Here is an 18,685-nt window from a genome sequence, read left to right on the forward strand (position 1 = left end):
CTTCAGCGCGAGAAACAGAGTTGAAATCCCCCAACAAAACTATGACCTTTTCACAATCTAGGTACGTCTGGAAACGTTCAAAAAACATTATTCTCTCGGAAGCTATATTAGGTGCATACACACACATAACTCTGAAGTTTACATCGTAATGTGAAAAATCAACAATCAGGAGCCGGCCCCTTTGACACGAAAACAGCGACTGCACATTTATACCAACATTGTTACGTATGAAAAGGGCACAGCCGCCAGAGGAACTAACTGAATGACACACACAAACGTCGAAATGCAGTCTGAAAGCGGACACCATTCGATCTGTCGCTTCTTGGCTATCAATTTTGGTTTCTTGAACAGCTACTACGTGCAGATCGTTCTCAATGAAAAGGCGGTTAAGCTGGCACTGTCGCCTTCTTGCTCCGAGGCCCCGTACGTTTATTGTAGCTACACGTAGCGCTTCAGGGATGTTGATTGCCATGTCGAAGAAAGGAAAGGACCCTATCTCATGGTGTCTACATAAGCGACAAACCCCGGAACCCCATGCCACCTCTGTATGGCATGAACTACACAAAACTACGGAGGCGGTTTACCCGCCTGCCGTGATTCTACAGGAATGTTCGGACGCGGCTTCAAGGTCGAACGCCTCATATCTGATGTTTTAGTCGGCGGCTCGTCTCCGCCACTGGCACCAAGCTGGGGCACATTCGGAGCGAGTTGCTCGTGCGGCCGTTTTCCTACCGTTTGGCTGACAGCTGTACCGAGAACGTCCATGGGCTGGGTGTCGCTAACCACAGAGTCATATAATGTCACAGCCGCACCATTCGGCACGACGGCGACGGCCGATGCAGACTCTGGGGAAGACTTCTCGGGCGTTGCGCCAGAGACAGGTTGACACTCCAGTTGATCCGTCTGTGGGGCGCCCACCGTGGTCTCTTGCAGCGATGATACATTAGCCGCTCTTGATGCCTCCTCCACGTCGGCTTCATCCATGAGCAGTTCGGCAGCGTCTACGCTGCTCACGGGCCCGGCGACGCTGGCGTACGTCCGAGAACACTGGGTCTCGTCATGTCCGAAGCGACGGCAGGAACCGCACCGTGGAATGCGGCAGTCGCGCTGAATGTGGCCCGTGCCTCGACACCGCAGACAGAGGGGAGTCCTGCCCGCAACGACCACAAGGGCTAGCTCTTCAGCGACGTTCACCTGGTGGGGCAGGTCGTCCGGCTTCACGCCGGCATTCAACTTCAACGTCACCAGCCTCGTGGTCGAACCCTTATCCGCCATACCCTGTGCGCGCCACCGCTCCTTAGATATGTCGGTCACTTTGCCGAACGGCGCGAAAGCGAGCCGCACGTCCTCGTCCGGTACGCTGGGCAGCAGCCAATGTAGCTTCATTCGGATGTCTCGGTTCGCCGGGTCAATCACGAGGCATCGAGCAGCTTTCACTTTCAGCTCACCCATTTGCTCAATCTTCTTTACGCCCACGTCGTCCTTAAAGGCCCAAACGTGGCTCATGCGGTACGACCCGAGGGCGATAACTTCCGGCAGGAGCGATAGGGGAGCGAGCGCATCCCGGAAATCTTCCACCCGGTATGGGCGAACCCTGATGTCTCCGTGCAAGAAAACAGTATTTAGAACGAATCGTCCTGTAGGCAAACTCGGCAATGCGACCTGGTAATCTTCACCCGATGCAAAAACCCTGTCCCCGCGGCTCGACATGGCCGCTGTAGCCGCTCCAACGGAGCTCGTCATAACACGTCCGTCACGCTCGGTGGCCGGAAGGGGAATCTATACCACCGACGCCGGACGGAGATGCCGCATTTGACGTTGGCTTTTACGCTATGCATATTCAGACAAGCTGTGCGATCTGGACTGCAACTCCTGCTGTGATGTGACAAAATAGTAAAAATGCTGCGTCGGCCGGGAATCGAACCCGGGTCAACTGCTTGGAAGGCAGCTATGCTAACCACTATACCACCGACGCCGGACGGAGATGCCGCATTTGACGTTGGCTTTTACGCTGTGCCTATTCAGACCAGCTGTGCGATCTGGACTGCAACTCCTGCTGTGATGTGACAAAATAGTAAAAATGCTGCGTCGGCCGGGAATCGAACCAGGGTCAACTGCTTGGAAGGCAGCTATGCTAACCACTATACCACCGACGCCGGACGGAGATGCCGCATTTGACGTTGGCTTTTACGCTATGCCTATTCAGACCAGCTGTGCGATCTGGACTGCAACTCCTGCTGTGATGTGACAAAATAGTAAAACTGCTTCGTCGGCCGTGAAGCGAACCCAGGTCAACTGCTTGGAAGGCCGCTATGCTAACCACTATACCACCAACGCTCTTTTTTCTTTATTGCCGTGAAACACAAAAACAAAATACACATGATAAAACACGTCAACTACACTTGAGCTAACGCGTACCCGGCTAAAATTTTTTCAGGTGCACCAACTCGTCAAATAGACATTGCCATTGTGCTGGATCCTGCTTCATCCTGAAAGTTTCGCGTATATGCACCGCACTTTCAATAAAGTTTTCACGCGCAGATCGTGTCTCTATATCTGCACGTCGCACCTGCATTCGTGTTTTCCACAAACTATGGAGGCCAAGAAGCATAATTAAATCATAAGGTGCCTCATCGTTCTGCACTGGTAGGAATCTGATACCGTATGGAGTTAAGGGAAGTTCCTTTTTAATTGTCCTTTGGAGGACGTCCCATAGAAAGACAGCATCCCAACACTGTAAGAAAACGTGTTCAATTGTCTCCGGTTTTTTGCACAACAGACAATTTGTTGTCCATGGGACGAAGATACCTTTTTCATTCGGCCAGGTTTTAACAGGGAGCGTATTAGAGTGAAGTTTGAAAAGGAACGTTTTAGCAGATGGCCTCACGGGCATCTTCTTGACTCTTTTCAAAACGTCCTGCCCTGGGCCTCCACAGTGTAATGCCCGGTAAAAAGGCACCGGCAGCATCACGTCAATGAGATCTTTATACAGTTTTTTTCTGGGAACATTGTAAAGATAATCAAAAGAAAACCGCACTTCCAACAACTTGCACGAAAAAACAACCTCGCGCAGGTAGCCAGTCACAGTACCAGGCATGTTATCACATGGCACAATCCATTCTGCAATCGCACTTGCATCACAGTTCTTAGAAAGGTATCTTTTTGATCACGGAGGAATATAAATCGCGAGACCACCTGACGCAAGAACAGATGTGCAAGGCCAAGCCCGCCCCTTTTAACAGAAATAAACAAATTCGTCCGGGCGGTCTTTTTCCATGTGGATGCCCAAATAAAAGCAGCTAAAACGCGGTGCATTTTTTGAATTGAGGTTCGTGAGATACACAACACATTTATGAGGTACCACAGCCTCGAAATAAGAAAAACATTGCAAATAGTAGCACGCGAAAACATTGACAGTTGCCTTCCATGCCACGCATCCGCTTTTTCTTTCACTCTGGATGTTTCTTCCACACAGTGCACGTTGGGATCTTGATAACATTCTAAAGGCACGCCTAGATATCGTGTTGGGAGAGCAGACCATCGCAGCTTACAGAAGAAATCAGGTGTCACGTCCCAATCACCGTGCCAAAACTCAGAGCTTTTCTCCCAATTGATCTTGCATCCGGTTTGATCACAAAATGTTTGGACGACACCAGTGACTTCACAGATGCTCTTTCTAGTTGCACAAAAGACTGCAATGTCATCAGCGTATGCTAGCATTTTCACGTGTGCTGATTGCAGCTTGAATCCTAAAATGCGATCGCTATCAATGATAGCCAAGCAAAGTGGCTCTAAATACAGTGCAAAAAGCAGGGGTGAGAGCGGGCAGCCCTGCCTTACTGATGACCGTACTGCGATGCTGTCAGTCAGTTCATCATTCACAATAATACGGGTCGTGCAGTTCGCATAAGCCATTTTAACACCCTCCACTATGACGTCACCAAGGTTAGAATGCTCCAAAATGGAAAAAAGAATTTCGTGAGAAACACAGTCAAAGGCTTTCGCCAAATCTAATTGCATCATGGCTATCTGACCACCGAGTGCATCAACGCATTCTAATACGGTTCTTGCGACATGTATATTCGTGGCAATGGATCGACCCTTGATGCCGCACGTTTGATGAGGCCCAACCAATGTTTTTATTACGTTTTGCAGTCTTTTTGCTAAAACCTTCATGTACACCTTATAGTCAACATTGGTGAGGCTTATAGGTCAATATGACCCCACCAACTGTCGTTTCTCCGGATCATCTGTCTTGGGTATTAGAACAATGTGCGATGTAGAGAAAGACAATGGAACAGTACTACGTTCATAAGCTTCAGTGATTACACAGAGCATAAACTGAGCCGCATACTGCTGAAAAGTTTTAAAGAATGCGGCGCTTAGACCATCCGGCCCAGAGGCCTTCCCAGGTGTCAAGTCATCTATTGCAGATAGTATCTCCTGCAACGTTACCGGTGTTTCTAGGCGCGCTTTACTTTCGTCATCCAGTGCAGGCATCAGTCTTAGAAAATCTGTTCGAAAGCCGCCTACAGTCTCAAGCTTAGCGCTAAGCAGTTCTTCGAAGTGCTCTGTTACCGCACGCTGAATGTCTTTAGCATCTTCAGTGCTACGGCCGGCATATCTTATACTCCTTATTTCTTTCTGGCAGGCGTATCTTTTCTCGTCTGCTAGCGCTCGTTTTGTCGGTACTTCTCCAGCCCAATGTTTTTCAGCCCTTGCACGTATAACAGCCGCTGTGTATCTTTCACTGTCAATTGTTTCCAACTCACTTTTTATCTCTCATATTTTACTGGCGAGATGCCCTGGCACTGAACTTTCCATGCTCAAAAGAAACTGGAGTTGTTCATTCAGTTCTTTTTCTTTTTCTTTCTCTTTATGCCGCACCTTACTGCTCTTTTCTATGGATTTCAATTTGACCCACTGTTTGAAGCTGTCCCATTCCGCTGCAAAACTTACTGGTCGCATAGCAAGACGATTTTCAAACTCGGTCTTAACTTCCATAAGGAACTCTTCATCGGCGAGAAGCTTGGCATTCAGTTTCCATAGGTGCCAGTTAAAGCGCGATATCTTTCCTTTCCTACCAAACACTGCACTCACGAGACAATGATCACTGAAAGACACAGGCTTGACCTCATATGCAGTACATAGGGAAACAAGATCAACCGAGGCATACACCCTGTCCCATCTACAATGGCTATCTCGCTGAAAGTGCGTGAACTCTGGCTGGTTTCCAGTGGAGAACACACTGCCAACATCCTCAAGGCCATACTCATGCACAAGGGCATTCAACAGGTCGGAGCTTCTGTCTGTTCGAGGATTACACTTCGCCGCTCGGTCCACAGCTGAGCATACACAGTTGTAGTCACCAAGTACAAGCAAGATTTTGTCAGTCTTCAGCCACAATTCAATAGACTCAAAAAACGATTCACGTTCGAATTTTGAATTGGGAGCATACACACACACACAACACGCCAGCATAAATTACAGTAGGTAAAATCAGTAACCAAAAGCCGACCACTTGGACAGGCAAAAACGGACTCTACGCTTACTCCCAGCGTGTTACGTATAAATAAAAGGCATCCACCCGATACACCAACAGAATGGCATACACACACATAAAAGTTTGCTTGAAAAGAAGCCACCATACGGTCAGTGCTTTCTTGGCTCTCGATCTTTGACTCTTGCACAGCTGCTATATCTATATCATTATCCAAAAGGAGGCGACTGAGCTGGCATTGTCGCCTTTTTGCTCCCAGCCCTCTGACATTCAAAGTAGCTACGTGTAACGGCAAATTAAGCTTAAGAGTCATGAATTAGAAAGAGACGCCCGTACCACCATGGTGCCTACCTTCATGGTTGCGTGGCCTCCGCTTCTGAAGAACAGCGGCGTATGTGTGCATGTAATGTCCTCCCAGCAGAACATCGGGCTGCATTCAAACGAAGTCCAAGCACAGTCTTTCATTTTTTTTTCACACACGCCCCTCTTGGTTGCAGAATGTTCCTGACGCTGGTCGGTAGGCAGCCGACCCACAAATCGTTCAGGACACCACAAAACTACGGAGGCGGTTTCCCCGCCTGCCGCGTGTCGGCCGAGAAGTTCGGCTTCGGTCGCAAAGTTGCTCTTCGGATGCCCGCAGTTTTCGGAGGCGGCTCACCACAAACACTGCCTGGAAGCTGAGTCTCCTCGACGCTTTCCTCGTGCGGACGTTTCGCGGCAATTAAGGCTGCTGTCTCCGGCCCAACCTCCATGGCATCAGTACAGGAAGGCTCAGTACTGAGATGGTCGTCAGCATCAGAAAATTTGATTATGTCTTCTGACGCTTCCTTTGACGCGCTTTCATGGTCCTGGGATGGAACGTTCAAGACATGCAGAGTTTCATTCTGTTCATTAGAGACCGTCACCTTATTCTTCTTTAAAACCGTCATGGAAGGCGCGTCCTGTTTCGTTGACTGACCTCTAATGTCAGCAGCCTCCTCCGCATCCGCCTCGTCCATAATTAACTCGGACGAGTCTTCGCTGGTCCCAGGTCCGGCAATGCTAGCGTAGGTTCGTGCACACTGGCTGTCTTCATGCCCGAACCGTCGACAGGTTCCGCAGCGAGGAACCCGGCACTCTTTGCGGATGTGACCCGTACTCCGGCAGCGTAGGCACAATGGGGGTCTGCGTGGCACAATCACTAGCGCCAGCTCGCCATTAACATTCAACTGATGCGGAAGGTCGTCGAACTTCAAGCCAGCTTTCAGCTTCAGCGTGACGAGTCTAGTGGTGGAGCCCTTTTCTAGCATACCTTTAACACGCCAGCGCTCCCGGGAAACCTCCGACACCTTTCCGTACGGCGCAAATGCAGCACGAACATCCTCGTCTGGCACGTTGTGTAGCAGCCAGTGAAGTTTGAGTCGCACGTCCTGGTTCGCCGGGTCAATCACCAAGCAGCGACCGTTTTTTACACACAGCTCACCTACACTTACAATCTTGTTCACCGCTTCAGTATCTTTGAGAGTGACGGCCCAGACGTGGCTCATCCGATACGCCCCCATTGCGATAACGTCGGGGATTAGCGAGTGTTGCGCCAAAGCATCCCGGAAATCTTCCACCCGGTACGGGCGGGCCCTGATATCGGCATGCAAAAAAACGGTATTCAAAACAAACCGACCTGTTGGCAGTGCAGGCAAAACAACCTGGTAAGTATTGTCCTGTTCCGCAGTCCTGTTACCGCGGCCTGATATGGCCGCTGAAGCCGCTCCTGAGGAGGCCTGAATCCTGCGTCCGTTCACTGGCGTGGCCGGAAGCAGAATCACTATACCACCGACGCCGGACGGAGACGCCGCATTTGACGTTGGCTTTTACGCTATGCCTATTCAGACCAGCTGTGTGATCTGGACTGCAACTCCTGCTGTGATGTGACAAAAAAGTAAAAACGCTGCGTCGGCCGGGAATCGAACCCGGGTCAACTGCTTGGAAGGCAGCTATGCTAACCACTATACCACTTTTTTTTTTTTCTTTATTGCCGTGAAACAGAAAACAAAAATACACATGATAAAACACGTCAACTACACTTGAGCTAACGCGTACGCGGCTAAAATCTTTTCAGGTTCACCAACTCATCAAATAGACATTGCCAATGTGGTGGATCCTGCTGCATCCTGAAAGTTTCGCGTATATACACCGCACTTTCAATGAAGTTTTCACGCGCAGATCGTGTATTTATATCTGCGTGACGCACCTGCATTCGTGTTTTCCACAAACTATGGAGACCAAGAAGCATAATTAAATCATAAGGTGCATCATCGTTCTGCACTGGTAGGAATCTGATTCCGTACGGAGTTAGGGGAAGTTCCTTTTTAATTGTCCTTTGGAGGACGTCCCACAGAAAAACAGCATCCCAACACTGTAAGAAGACGTGTTCAATTGTCTCCGGTTTTTTGCACAACAGGCAATTTGTTGTCCATGGGACGAAGATACCTTTTTCATTCAGCCAGGTTTTAACAGGGAGCGTATTAGAGTGAAGTTTGAAAAGGAACGTTTTAGCAGATGGCCTCACGGGCATCATCTTTACTCTTTTCAAAACATCCTGCCCTGGGCCTCCACAGTGTATTTCCCTGTAAAAAGGCACCGGCAGCATCACGTCAATGAGATCTTTATACAGTTTTTTTCTGGGAACATTGAAAAGGTAATCAAAAGAAAACCGCACTTCCAGCAACTTGCACGAAAAAACAACTTCGCGCAGGTAGCCAGTCACAGTACCAGGCATGCTTTCACATGACACAATCCATTCAGGGAGCAGCCTCTGCAATCGCACTTGCATCACAGTTCTTAGAAAGGTATCTTTTTGATCACGCAGGAATATAAATCGCGAAACCACTTGTCGCAAGAACAAATGAGCAAGGCCAAGCCCGCCCCTTTTAACAGAAATAAACAAGTTCGTCCGGGCGGTTTTTTCCCATGTGGATGCCCAAATAAAAACAGCAAAAACGCGGTGCATTTTCTGAATTGAGGTTCGTGAGACACACAACACATTCATGAGGTACCACAGCCTTGAAATAAGAAAAACATTACAAATGGAAGCGCGCGAAAACATTGAGAGTTGCCTTCCTTGCCACGCATCCGCTTTTTCTTTCGCTCTGGATGTTTCTTCCATCCAGTGCATGTTGGCATCTCGATAACAATCTAAAGGCACGCCTAGATATCGCGTTGGGAGAGCAGACCATCGCAGCTTACAGAAGAAATCAGGTGTCACGTCCCAATCACCGTGCCAAAACCCAGAGCTTTTCTCCCAATTGATCTTACATCCGGTTTGATCACAAAATGTTTGGACGACACCCGTAACTTCACAGATGCTCTTTCTAGTTGCACAAAACACTGCTATGTCATCAGCATATGCCAGCATTTTCACGTGTGCTGATTGCAGCTTGAACCCTAAAATGCGATCGCTATCAATGATAGCCAAGCAAAGTGGCTCTAAATACAGTGCAAAAAGCAGGGGTGAGAGTGGGCAGCCCTGCCTTACCGATGAACGTACTGCGATGCTGTCAGTCAGTTCACCATTCACTATAATACGGATCGTGCAGTTCGCGTAAGCCATTTTAACACCCTCCACTATGACTTTTCCAAGGTTAGAATGCTCCAAAATGGAAAAAAGAATTTCGTGAGAAACACGGTCAAAGGCTTTCGCCAAATCTAACTGCATCATGGCTATCTGACCACCGAGTGCATCAACACATTCTAGTACGGTTCTTGCGACATGTATATTCGTGGCAATGGATCGACCCTTGATGCCGCACGTTTGATGAGACCCAACCAGTTTTTTTATTACGCTTTGCAGTCTTTTTGCTAAAACCTTCATATACACCTTGTAGTCAACATTGGTGAGGCTAATCGGTCGATATGACCCCACCAACAGTCGTTTTTCCGGATCATCTGTCTTGGGTATTAGCACAATGTGCGATGTAGCGAAAGACAATGGAACAGTATTACGTTCATAAGCTTCAGTGATTACATCGAGCATAAACTGAGCCGCATACTGCTGAAAAGTTTTAAAGAAGGCAGCGCTTAGACCATCCGGCCCAGGGGCCTTCCCAGGTGTCAGGTCATCTATTGCAGATTCTATCTCCTGCAACGTTATCGGTGTTTCTAGGCGCGCTTTACTTTCGTCATCCAGTGCAGGCATCAGTCTTAGAAAGTCTGTTTGAAAGCCGCCTACAGTCTCAAGCTTAGCGCTAAGCAGTTCTTCGAAGTGCTCTGCTACGGCATGCTGAATATCTTTAGCATCTTCTGTGATATGGCCGCCATACCTTATACTCCTAATTTCTTTCTGGCAGGCGTATCTTTTCTCGTCTGTTAGGGCTCGTTTTGTCGGCACTTCTCCAGCCCAAAGTTTTTCAGCCCTTGCACGTATGACAGCCGCTGTGTATCTTTCGCTGTCGATTGTTTCCAGCTCACTTTTAAGCTCTCGTATTTTACTGGCGAAATGCCCTGGCACAGTACTTTCCATGCTCAAAAAAAGAGCAAGTTGTTCATTCAGTTCTTTTTCTTTCTCTTTGTATCGCAGCTTACTACTCTTTTCTATTGCTTTCAATTTGACCCACTCTTTGAAGCTGTCCCATTCCGCTGCAAAACTTACTGGTCGCATAGCAAGACGATTTTCAAACTCTGTCTTAACTTCAGTAAGGAACTCTTCATCGGCAATAAGTTCGGCATTCAGTTTCCATAGGTACCAGTTAAAGCGCGATTTCTTTCCTTTGCGACCAAACACTGCACTCACGAGACAATGATCGCTGAAAGACACAGGTTTGACATCATATGCAGTACATAGGGAAACAAGATCTACCGAGGCATACACCCTGTCCAATCTGGCATGGCTATCTCGCTGAAAGTGCGTGAACTCTGGCTGGTTTCCAGTGGAGAACACACTACCAACATCCTCAAGGCTATACTCATGCACAAGTGCATTCAACAGCTCGGAGCTTCTGTCTCTTCGAGGTTTACACTTGGCCGCTCGGTCCACAGCTGCGCACACACAGTTGTAGTCACCAAGTACAAGCAAGATTTTGTCGACCTTCAACCACAACTCAATAGACTGAAAAAACAATTCACGCTCACGCCCTGAATTGGGAGCATACACACACACAACACGCCAGCATAAATTAGAGTAGGTAAAATCGGTAACCAAAAGCCGACCACTTGGACAGGCAAAAACGGACTCTACGCTTACTCCCAGCGTGTTACGTATAAATAAAAGGCATCCACCCGATACACCAACAGAATGGCATACACACACATAAAAGTTTGTTTGAAAAGAAGCCACCATACGGTCAGTGCTTTCTTGGCTCTCAATCTTTGACTCTTGCACAGCTGCTATATCTAATTCATTATCCACAAGGAGGCGACTGAGCTGGCATTGTCGCCTTCTCGCTCCCAGTCCTCTAACATTCAAAGTAGCTACGTGTAACGGCGAATTAAGCTTGAGAGTCATGTACTAGAGAGAGACGCCAGTACCGGCATGGTGCCTACCTTCATGGTTGCGTGGCCTCCGCTTCTGACAAACAGCGGCGTATGCATGCATGTAATGTCCTGCCAGCAGAATGTCGGGATGCATTCAAACGAAGTCCAAGCACATTGTTTCATTTTTGCTAACACACGCACCACTTGGTTGTAGAAGGTTCGTGACGCTGGTCGGTAGGCAGCCGACCCACAAATCGTTCAGGTCTCCACAAAAACTACGGAGGCGGTTTCCCCGCCTGCCGCGTGTCAGCCGAGAAGTTCGGCTTCGGTCTTAACGTGGCTCTTCGGATGCCAGAAGTTTTCGGCGGCGGCTCACCACAAACACCGCCTGGCAGCTGAGTCTCCTCAACGCTTTCCTCATGCGGACGTTTCGCGGCAATTAAGGCTGCTGTCTCCGGCCCAACCTCCATGGCATCAGTACAGGAAGGCTCAGTACTGAGATGATCCTCAGCGTCAGAAAATTTGGTTAAGTCTTCTGACCCTTCCTTTGACTCGCTTTCATGGTCCTGGGATGGAACGTTCAAGACATGCCGAGGTTCATTCTTTTCATTTGAGACCGTCACCTTATCCTTTGTTAAAACCGTCATGGAAGGCGCGTCCTGTTTCGTTGACTGACCTCTAATGTCAGCAGCCTCCTCCGCATCCGCCTCGTCCATAATTAACTCGGACGAGTCTTCGCTGGTCCCAGGTCCGGCAATGCTAGCGTAGGTTCGTGCACACTGGTTGTCTTCATGCCCGAACCGTCGGCAGGTTCCGCAGCGAGGAACCCGGCACTCTTTGCGGATGTGACCCGTACTCCGGCAGCGTAGGCACAACGGGGGTCTGCCTGGCACAATGACGAGCGCGAGCTCACCGCTAACATTGAGCTGATGCGGCAGGTCGTCTCGCTTCATGCCAGCTTTCAGCTTCAGCGTGACGAGTCTAGTTGTAGAGCCCTTTTCCAGCATACCTTTAACACGCCAGCGCTCCCGGGAAACGTCTGACACCTTTCCGTACGGCGCAAATGCAGCACGAACATCTTCATCTGGCACGTTGTGAAGTAGCCAGTGAAGCTTGAGTCGCACGTCCTGGTTCGCCGGGTCAATCACCAAGCAGCGACCGTTTTTCACAGACAGCTCACCTACGCTGACAATCTTGTTGACGGCTTCAGTATCCTTGAGAGTGACGGCCAAGACGTGGCTCATCCGATACGCCCCCATAGCGATAACATCGGGGATTAGCGAGTGTTGTGCTAAAGCATCCCGGAAATCTTCCACCCGGTACGGGCGGGCCCTGATATCGGCGTGCAAAAAAACGGTATTCAAAACAAACCGACCTGTTGGAAGTGCAGGCAAAACGACCTGGTAAGTGTTGTCCTTTTCAGCAGTCCTGTTACCGCGGCCTGACATGGCCGCTGAAGCCGCTCCTGAGGAGCCCTGCATCCCGCGTCCGTTCACTGGCGTGGCCGGAAGCAGAATCGCTAACCACTATACCACCGACGCTATTTTTTTTCTTGATTGCCTGTTTTGAGCTCACATCAATTCAAAAAAGATCCACAATAATGGTAAAGCTCGCAACAACCAGACTTCGGCTGTCACGAAAGGTTTAAAATTTTTTGAGGACAGCCAGTTCATCGAGCACAGTGATCCAGTCAGGTGGATCAGAAAGCACCCGATACGTTTCTCTAAGGAGCAGCACACTCTCGATAAAGTTCTCGCGTACAGAACGCGTATTGACATCTGCATGTTGCACTTGCATCGTTGTTTTCCACAGGCTGTGGAGGCCCAAGACGATGACTAAATCCAAAGGAATACCCTCACTCTCGACTGGAAGGAACCGTATGCCATACGGATCTAACGGAAGGTCTTTCTTTAGTGTTCTCTGGAGAACATCCCAGTGAAAGACTGGGTCCCAGCAATCCAGAAAGACGTGCTCGATTGTCTCTGGTTTTTTGCAAAGGAGACAGTCTGTTGTCCAGGGAACGAATAAGCCTCTTTCATGTAACCAGGTTTTAACAGGTAATGTGTTGGAATGTAGCTTAAAGAAGAACGTTTTAACTGAAGGCCTAACTGGCATCTTTTTCACACGCTTTAGGACATCCTGTCCGGGGCCTCCACGGTGTGGTGCACGGTAAATCGGCAACGGTATCATCACATCCAGAAGATCTTTGTACAGCTTCTTACACACTTTGCTCAAGTATTCCATTGAAAAACGCGCATGCAACATTCTGAAAGACAAGACAACTTAGCGCATGTACCCTTTTAAAGCGCCACTCATATTCTCACCAAAACAGACAACGTATTCTGGAATCATTTTACACAGTCGTACTTGCATGACCGTCCTCAAGAATTTGTCGTTTTGATCACGAAGGAAAAAAAAAACGCGAGACAACCTGTCGCAAAAAGAGATGCACAAGGCCCAAGCCCCCCGCCTTAACAGGAAGAAAGAGGTTGGTTCTGCTGCACTTTTCCCATGTTGATGCCCACATGAAAACGGCAAAGACACGATGAATTTTTTGAATGCTAACACGCGTCGCCGAAAGCACATTCATTACGTACCATATCTTTGCCACAAGGAAAACATTGCACACATAAGCGCGTGAGAACATTGACAACGGCTTGCCCTGCCATGAATCAGCTTTCTCTCTCGCTCTCTCTGCTTGGCCAGCCCAGAAAGGGGTGGGATCTCGGTGCGATTCAAGCGGCACGCCTAAATACTGGGTCGGCAATTTTGACCATTGCAAACGAGAAAAGTATTCAGGCGTAACATCCCAGTCTCCATGCCAGAAACCGGCACTTTTTTCCCAATTTACTTCACAGCCTGTCTGTCGGCAGAATTTTTCAACAAGGGCAGTAACTTCTTGAATGCTTTCTCTGCTTGAACAGAATACAGCGATGTCATCTGCATATGCCAGCATTTTGACCTGTGCTGACTGCAGCATAAAACCAGTTATACGTTCATTGTTTATGATAGACCGGCAGAGAGGCTCGAGGTAGGCCGCAAACAGTAGGGGTGACAGGGGGCAGCCTTGCCTCACTGACGACAGCACACGAATGCTGTCAGTGAGCTCTCCATTCACAATTATGCGTGTCGTGCAGTTCGCATACACCATTCGAACACCTTCCTCAATCACGCGCCCTATGTTTGAGTGTGTCAATACTTCGAACAAGGCATCGTGCGAAACGCGATCGAATGCTTTGGCGAGATCCAGCTGTATCATTGCCACTAGAGATCCAATCGCGTCACAACACTCCAAAACAGTTCGTACCACGTGCACATTAGTTGCGATGCTTCGACCTTTAATTCCGCACGTCTGGTGTGGCCCAACCAGACTCGGTATTACACTTTGAAGCCTTTTCGCCAGCACTTTCATGTATATTTTGTAATCCACGTTGGTGAGGCTTATCGGCCGATAAGAACCCACCAACAGGCGTTTTCCTGGCTCGTCATACTTCGGAATCAAAACAATGTGCGAGGTAGAAAACGAAGGTGGGACCTGCTTACGTTTGTATGACTCATCTAGCACTTTAAGCAAAATCTGGGCTGTGTTATCTTTAAATGCTTTGTCGAAAGCAGCGCCAAGCCCGTCAGGTCCTGGCGACTTTCTCATTGGAAGGTCGTCTATCGCACTTTCTATTTCTGTTAAACTTATGGGTCGTTCTAGACGCGTTTTAACATCCTCATCGAGCTTTGGCATTTGGCGCAAAAATTCTGCCTGAAAGCCATTTTTGACTTCGCGTTTACGGCCAAGCAATTCATTGTAGTGTTCTATAAAGGTATTTTTGATAGTAGCAGGGTAACTAGTTACAGCACCTCGGTTGTCAAGTTGCCGTATTTCCTTTTGATACGCGTGCCGTTTCTCATCTGACAGCGCTCGCTTAGTTGGCGTCTCCCCCGCCCAAAATTTTTCCGACCTTGCTCTTATCACTGCTGCCTTATACTTTTCAGTGTCAATGTTTTCAAGTTGTCGTTTCAAGGCTTTTATTTCTTGTGCATATCTTCCCGGCTGGACGCTATCCATGCTAAGCAAAAACTCAAGCTCCTCGTGCATTTCTTTCTGTTTTCTTTTTTTCTCATATGGAATTGCGCTTGCAGTTTTGATAGCTAAAAGCTTTACTCTCTGCTTTAGCTCCTCCCACTCAACTATATAGCTTTCGGCCTGCGTCGAAAGTAATTTATCGAGTTCTTTCGTTGTCTCTCTTACAAAACTGTCGTCCTCTAAAAGCTTCACGTTAAATTTCCACAGGTGCCAGTTAAATCGTGACCTCCGCTGTTTCCTGCCAAATGTTCCAATTACTAAGCCATGGTCACTGAAGCTTACGGGCTTAACGTCATACTCTGTGCACAATGAAGCCAGTTCAACAGAGACATAAATTCGATCTAATCTGGCGTGGCTATCCCTTTGAAAATGCGTGTATTTAGGGTGTGCGTCGTAAGAGAACAAATAGCCAACGTCTTCGAGATTACACTCATTAATTAAAGAGTGCAGCAGCTGAGCACTTTTATCCCTCACTGGCAAATTTTTTGCGCGGTCCTGAGCGAAACAAACACAGTTGAAGTCTCCTATCAATATTACTACCTTGTCGCACCTAAGATGCATTTCGAGACTTTCGAAAAATGTTCTGCGCTCGCTCACCGCGTTCGGAGCATAAACACAGACAACACGATAACTATAATTTGAAAACGAAAAGTCAACAACAAGAAGGCGACCGCATTGGGAAGCCACAACGGAAGCAACGTTGATGCCCAAACTTTTACGAATAAATAAAACGCAGCCACCCGACGCGCCGACGGAATGGCAGACGCATACGTCATACAAAGAAGAAAAGGACGACGCCATACGATCAGTTAGCTCTTCGCTTTCAATCTTAGTTTCTTGGATAGCGATTAGGTCAAGGTCATTTTCAAGAATTAGGCGTCGCAGCTGACTTTGTCGTCTTCTTGCTCCAAAACCCCGGACATTTAAAGATGCTAGACGAAGTGTTACATCGAGATTAACCGCCATGTTTAGTAACAAAAGCCCCGCTAATAAGAGTTCGTGGCGGGTAACAAAACACTAAACTCACAGTGCATAAAGCCTCCATGCAGCGTTCCCCAATCCAGTCTTTCGCAGGCGCCGTACAGATCACAGCCAGCACCGTCTTTACTGAGTCCACCTGGCCACACAGGCCAAAGGATTATGGAGGCGGTTTCACCGCCTGCCTTGGCTCGGACGGGACGTTCGGGTTCGGCCGCGATTTGACGGACGGCCGTCTCCTCCCGGTTGTTTTTGGTGGCGGCTCCCCGCTGCCACTGCCGTCCAGTTGCTCACTCTCGGTATCTTTCTGGTCACGCGGCCGCTTTCCGGGAAGTATACCGGCACCGACGCCAGCTGCTCCCTGAGTAACGTCCACCGACGCCGGATGGAGACGCCGCATTTGACGTTGGCTTTTACGCTATGCCTATTCAGACCAGTCGTGTGATCTGGACTGCAACTCCTGCTGTGATGTGACAAAAAAGTAAAAACGCTGCGTCGGCCGGGAATCGAACCCGGGTCAACTGCTTGGAAGGCAGCTATGCTAACCACTATACCACCGACGCCTTTTTTTTTTTTCTTTATTGCCATACTTTGACAAACACTGCACACACAAAAAACAAAAACTTCATTCAATCTTGACACCAGCAACCTGCCAAGAGCTGCTTGACAGGCCTTGTCATGTTTAAATTCTTTGAGCAGGCTCAAATTTTCCATCCTGGGTAGCCAATCGGGGTTACATGATTGTGATCTCACCACTTGCACGAATCTGTGCACATTCTCCTTAAAGTACATGCGGGCCGGTCGCGCGTCTGGGTCGCAGTAATAACCCGCCATCCTGGAGCGCCATATACTATGGAGGCCCCAGAGCATTACTTGGTCCAACGGGAAACCATCCTCATTCTGAATGGCCAAAAATCTGATGCCGTACGGATGAAGCGGAAACTCTTTTTTAATGGTTCTTTGTAAAACATCCCAAAGATACAGCCCCTCCCAGCAGTGAAGAAATACATGATCAATTGTTTCGGGCACTTTGCATATTAGGCAATGCGTACCCCATGGTAAAAATAAACCTTTCCCCTCTAAGAACTTTTTAACTGGTAGTGTTTCTGTATGTAATTTGAAGAAGAAAGTTTTTATTCCTGGCTGCACTTGCATTCTTTTAACTCTTTTCAAAACGTCCCCACCGTTGCCTCCATTGTAAATGGCTCTGTACACTGGCACTGGAAAAACAACATCACACAGATCACCGTATAGCTTTTTCCGCTTCACTTCACTTAAGAATTCTGTCGAAAAACGCGCTGTAAGAAATTTCACGCTGTCAGCCACTTCTCTCAAATAACCGAAGATTCTCCCTGGTAAACTCTTGGTACCCACAACAAAATCAGGCAAAGCACGGTTCAATCTTAGTTGGCACACAGTTCTTAAGAAAGGGTCACTAACATCTCGGAAGAAGAAAAACCTGTTGACAACCTGGCGGAGAAATAGATGTCCCAGCCCGAGACCACCGTCTTTCACACTTCGAAACAAGTTCGTCCGCTTGCACCGCTCCCAGCTCGATGACCAAACAAACACAGCTAGAATACGATGTATCTTCTGTACATTTACCTGTGTATTCTGGATCACGTGAACCTAGGTTCAGTAATCAGGGAGGGCGTGGCCATGGCGTACCGTGGATGCACTACTAGATTAATCATTAACAAGAGTCTGGGGGCCCCCATTCAGGTGCAACGCTCGGTACGCCAGGGCTGCCCCCTCAGCCCACTTTTGTTTGCCATCTACATTGAGACACTATGTGTGAACATTATCCAAAACGAGGCAGTTAAAGGTTTTAAGTTGCAGGCAGCTGAAGTCAAGTTGCTCGCATACGCGGATGACCTAGCGGTCTGTGCTGTGGATCAGCATAGTATACTCGAGGCAGTGCTGTGTGTCGACAGTTTCAGGAAGGCAACCGGAAGCAAAGTGAACTGGTCAAAGTGTCGGGGATTTTGGCATGGCAATTGGCCATCGACCCCAGAGCTTTTTGCAAATGTGCCCTGGGTAACAACCCCCACAAAATACTTAGGAGTTCCATTAAACAGCTACAGGGACAGTGATGCATACTGGAAAGGACAACTGAACGAAATACAGGAAAAAGCAGATAGATGGACGGGGGCATATTTATCAATTTTTGCAAGAGCGACGGTGTGCAATGTGTTCTTTTTAGGCAAACTCTGGTACGTCATGCAAGTGTTGCACTGTTCCCGGGTAAATGTACTATACCACCGACGCCGGATGGAGACGCCGCATTTGACGTTGGCTTTTACGCTATGCCTATTCAGACCAGCTGTGTGATCTGGACTGCAACTCCTGCTGTGATGTGACAAAAAAGTAAAAACGCTGCGTCGGCCGGGAATCGAACCCGGGTCAACTGCTTGGAAGGCAGCTATGCTAACCACTATACCACCGACGCTTTTTTTCTTCTTTATTGCCTGCTTTGACAAATACACTGCAAATATATACAGATAAAACACGGTGACCATTCCGTGGTCAGCGTGAATGCTTAAAACTTCTTAAAATGAACAAGTTCATCTAGGACGCCAATCCAGTCGGGAGGTTCTGGCAATATACGGTAAACATCTCGTAAGTACATAATGCTTTCAATGAAATTCTCTCTGACTGGACGGACGCTTACATCGGCGTGCCTA

The 18,685-nt window shown here is 48.3% G+C and overlaps 2 protein-coding genes and 4 non-coding genes across 6 annotated transcripts; all 6 read right to left on the bottom strand.

The window, feature by feature from the left end:
- Window positions 1-1,749, bottom strand: LOC146174076 (uncharacterized). The gene has a single exon (XM_084583967.1). The coding sequence runs from the start codon at window positions 1,741-1,743 to the stop codon at window positions 568-570; it is 1,176 nt and encodes a 391-aa protein (XP_084440093.1). The 5' UTR covers window positions 1,744-1,749; the 3' UTR covers window positions 1-567.
- Window positions 1,750-1,903: 154 nt separating this feature from the next.
- Window positions 1,904-1,975, bottom strand: TRNAG-UCC (transfer RNA glycine (anticodon UCC)). Its single transcript has one exon. It is a non-coding gene; the product is annotated as a tRNA-Gly (tRNA).
- A 109-nt stretch (window positions 1,976-2,084) lies between these two features.
- On the bottom strand, window positions 2,085-2,156 carry TRNAG-UCC (transfer RNA glycine (anticodon UCC)). Its single transcript has one exon. It is a non-coding gene; the product is annotated as a tRNA-Gly (tRNA).
- Window positions 2,157-2,484: 328 nt separating this feature from the next.
- Window positions 2,485-12,426, bottom strand: LOC146174079 (uncharacterized). The gene is made up of 2 exons (XM_084585323.1): window positions 11,622-12,426; window positions 2,485-2,489 (listed from the first exon to the last, which is right to left on the bottom strand). Exons 1-2 carry the CDS (start codon window positions 12,424-12,426, stop codon window positions 2,485-2,487), a joined length of 810 nt encoding a protein of 269 aa, XP_084441449.1.
- A 4,066-nt stretch (window positions 12,427-16,492) lies between these two features.
- TRNAG-UCC (transfer RNA glycine (anticodon UCC)) lies at window positions 16,493-16,564 on the bottom strand. Its single transcript has one exon. It is a non-coding gene; the product is annotated as a tRNA-Gly (tRNA).
- A 1,814-nt stretch (window positions 16,565-18,378) lies between these two features.
- TRNAG-UCC (transfer RNA glycine (anticodon UCC)) lies at window positions 18,379-18,450 on the bottom strand. Its single transcript has one exon. It is a non-coding gene; the product is annotated as a tRNA-Gly (tRNA).
- Window positions 18,451-18,685: the final 235 nt, after the last annotated feature.

This window comes from Amblyomma maculatum, chromosome 11 (genome assembly GCF_055883805.1).
Source record: "Amblyomma maculatum isolate TAMU_Amacu chromosome 11, ASM5588380v1, whole genome shotgun sequence".
In the NCBI taxonomy this organism is placed as follows: Eukaryota; Metazoa; Arthropoda; class Arachnida; order Ixodida; family Ixodidae; genus Amblyomma; species Amblyomma maculatum.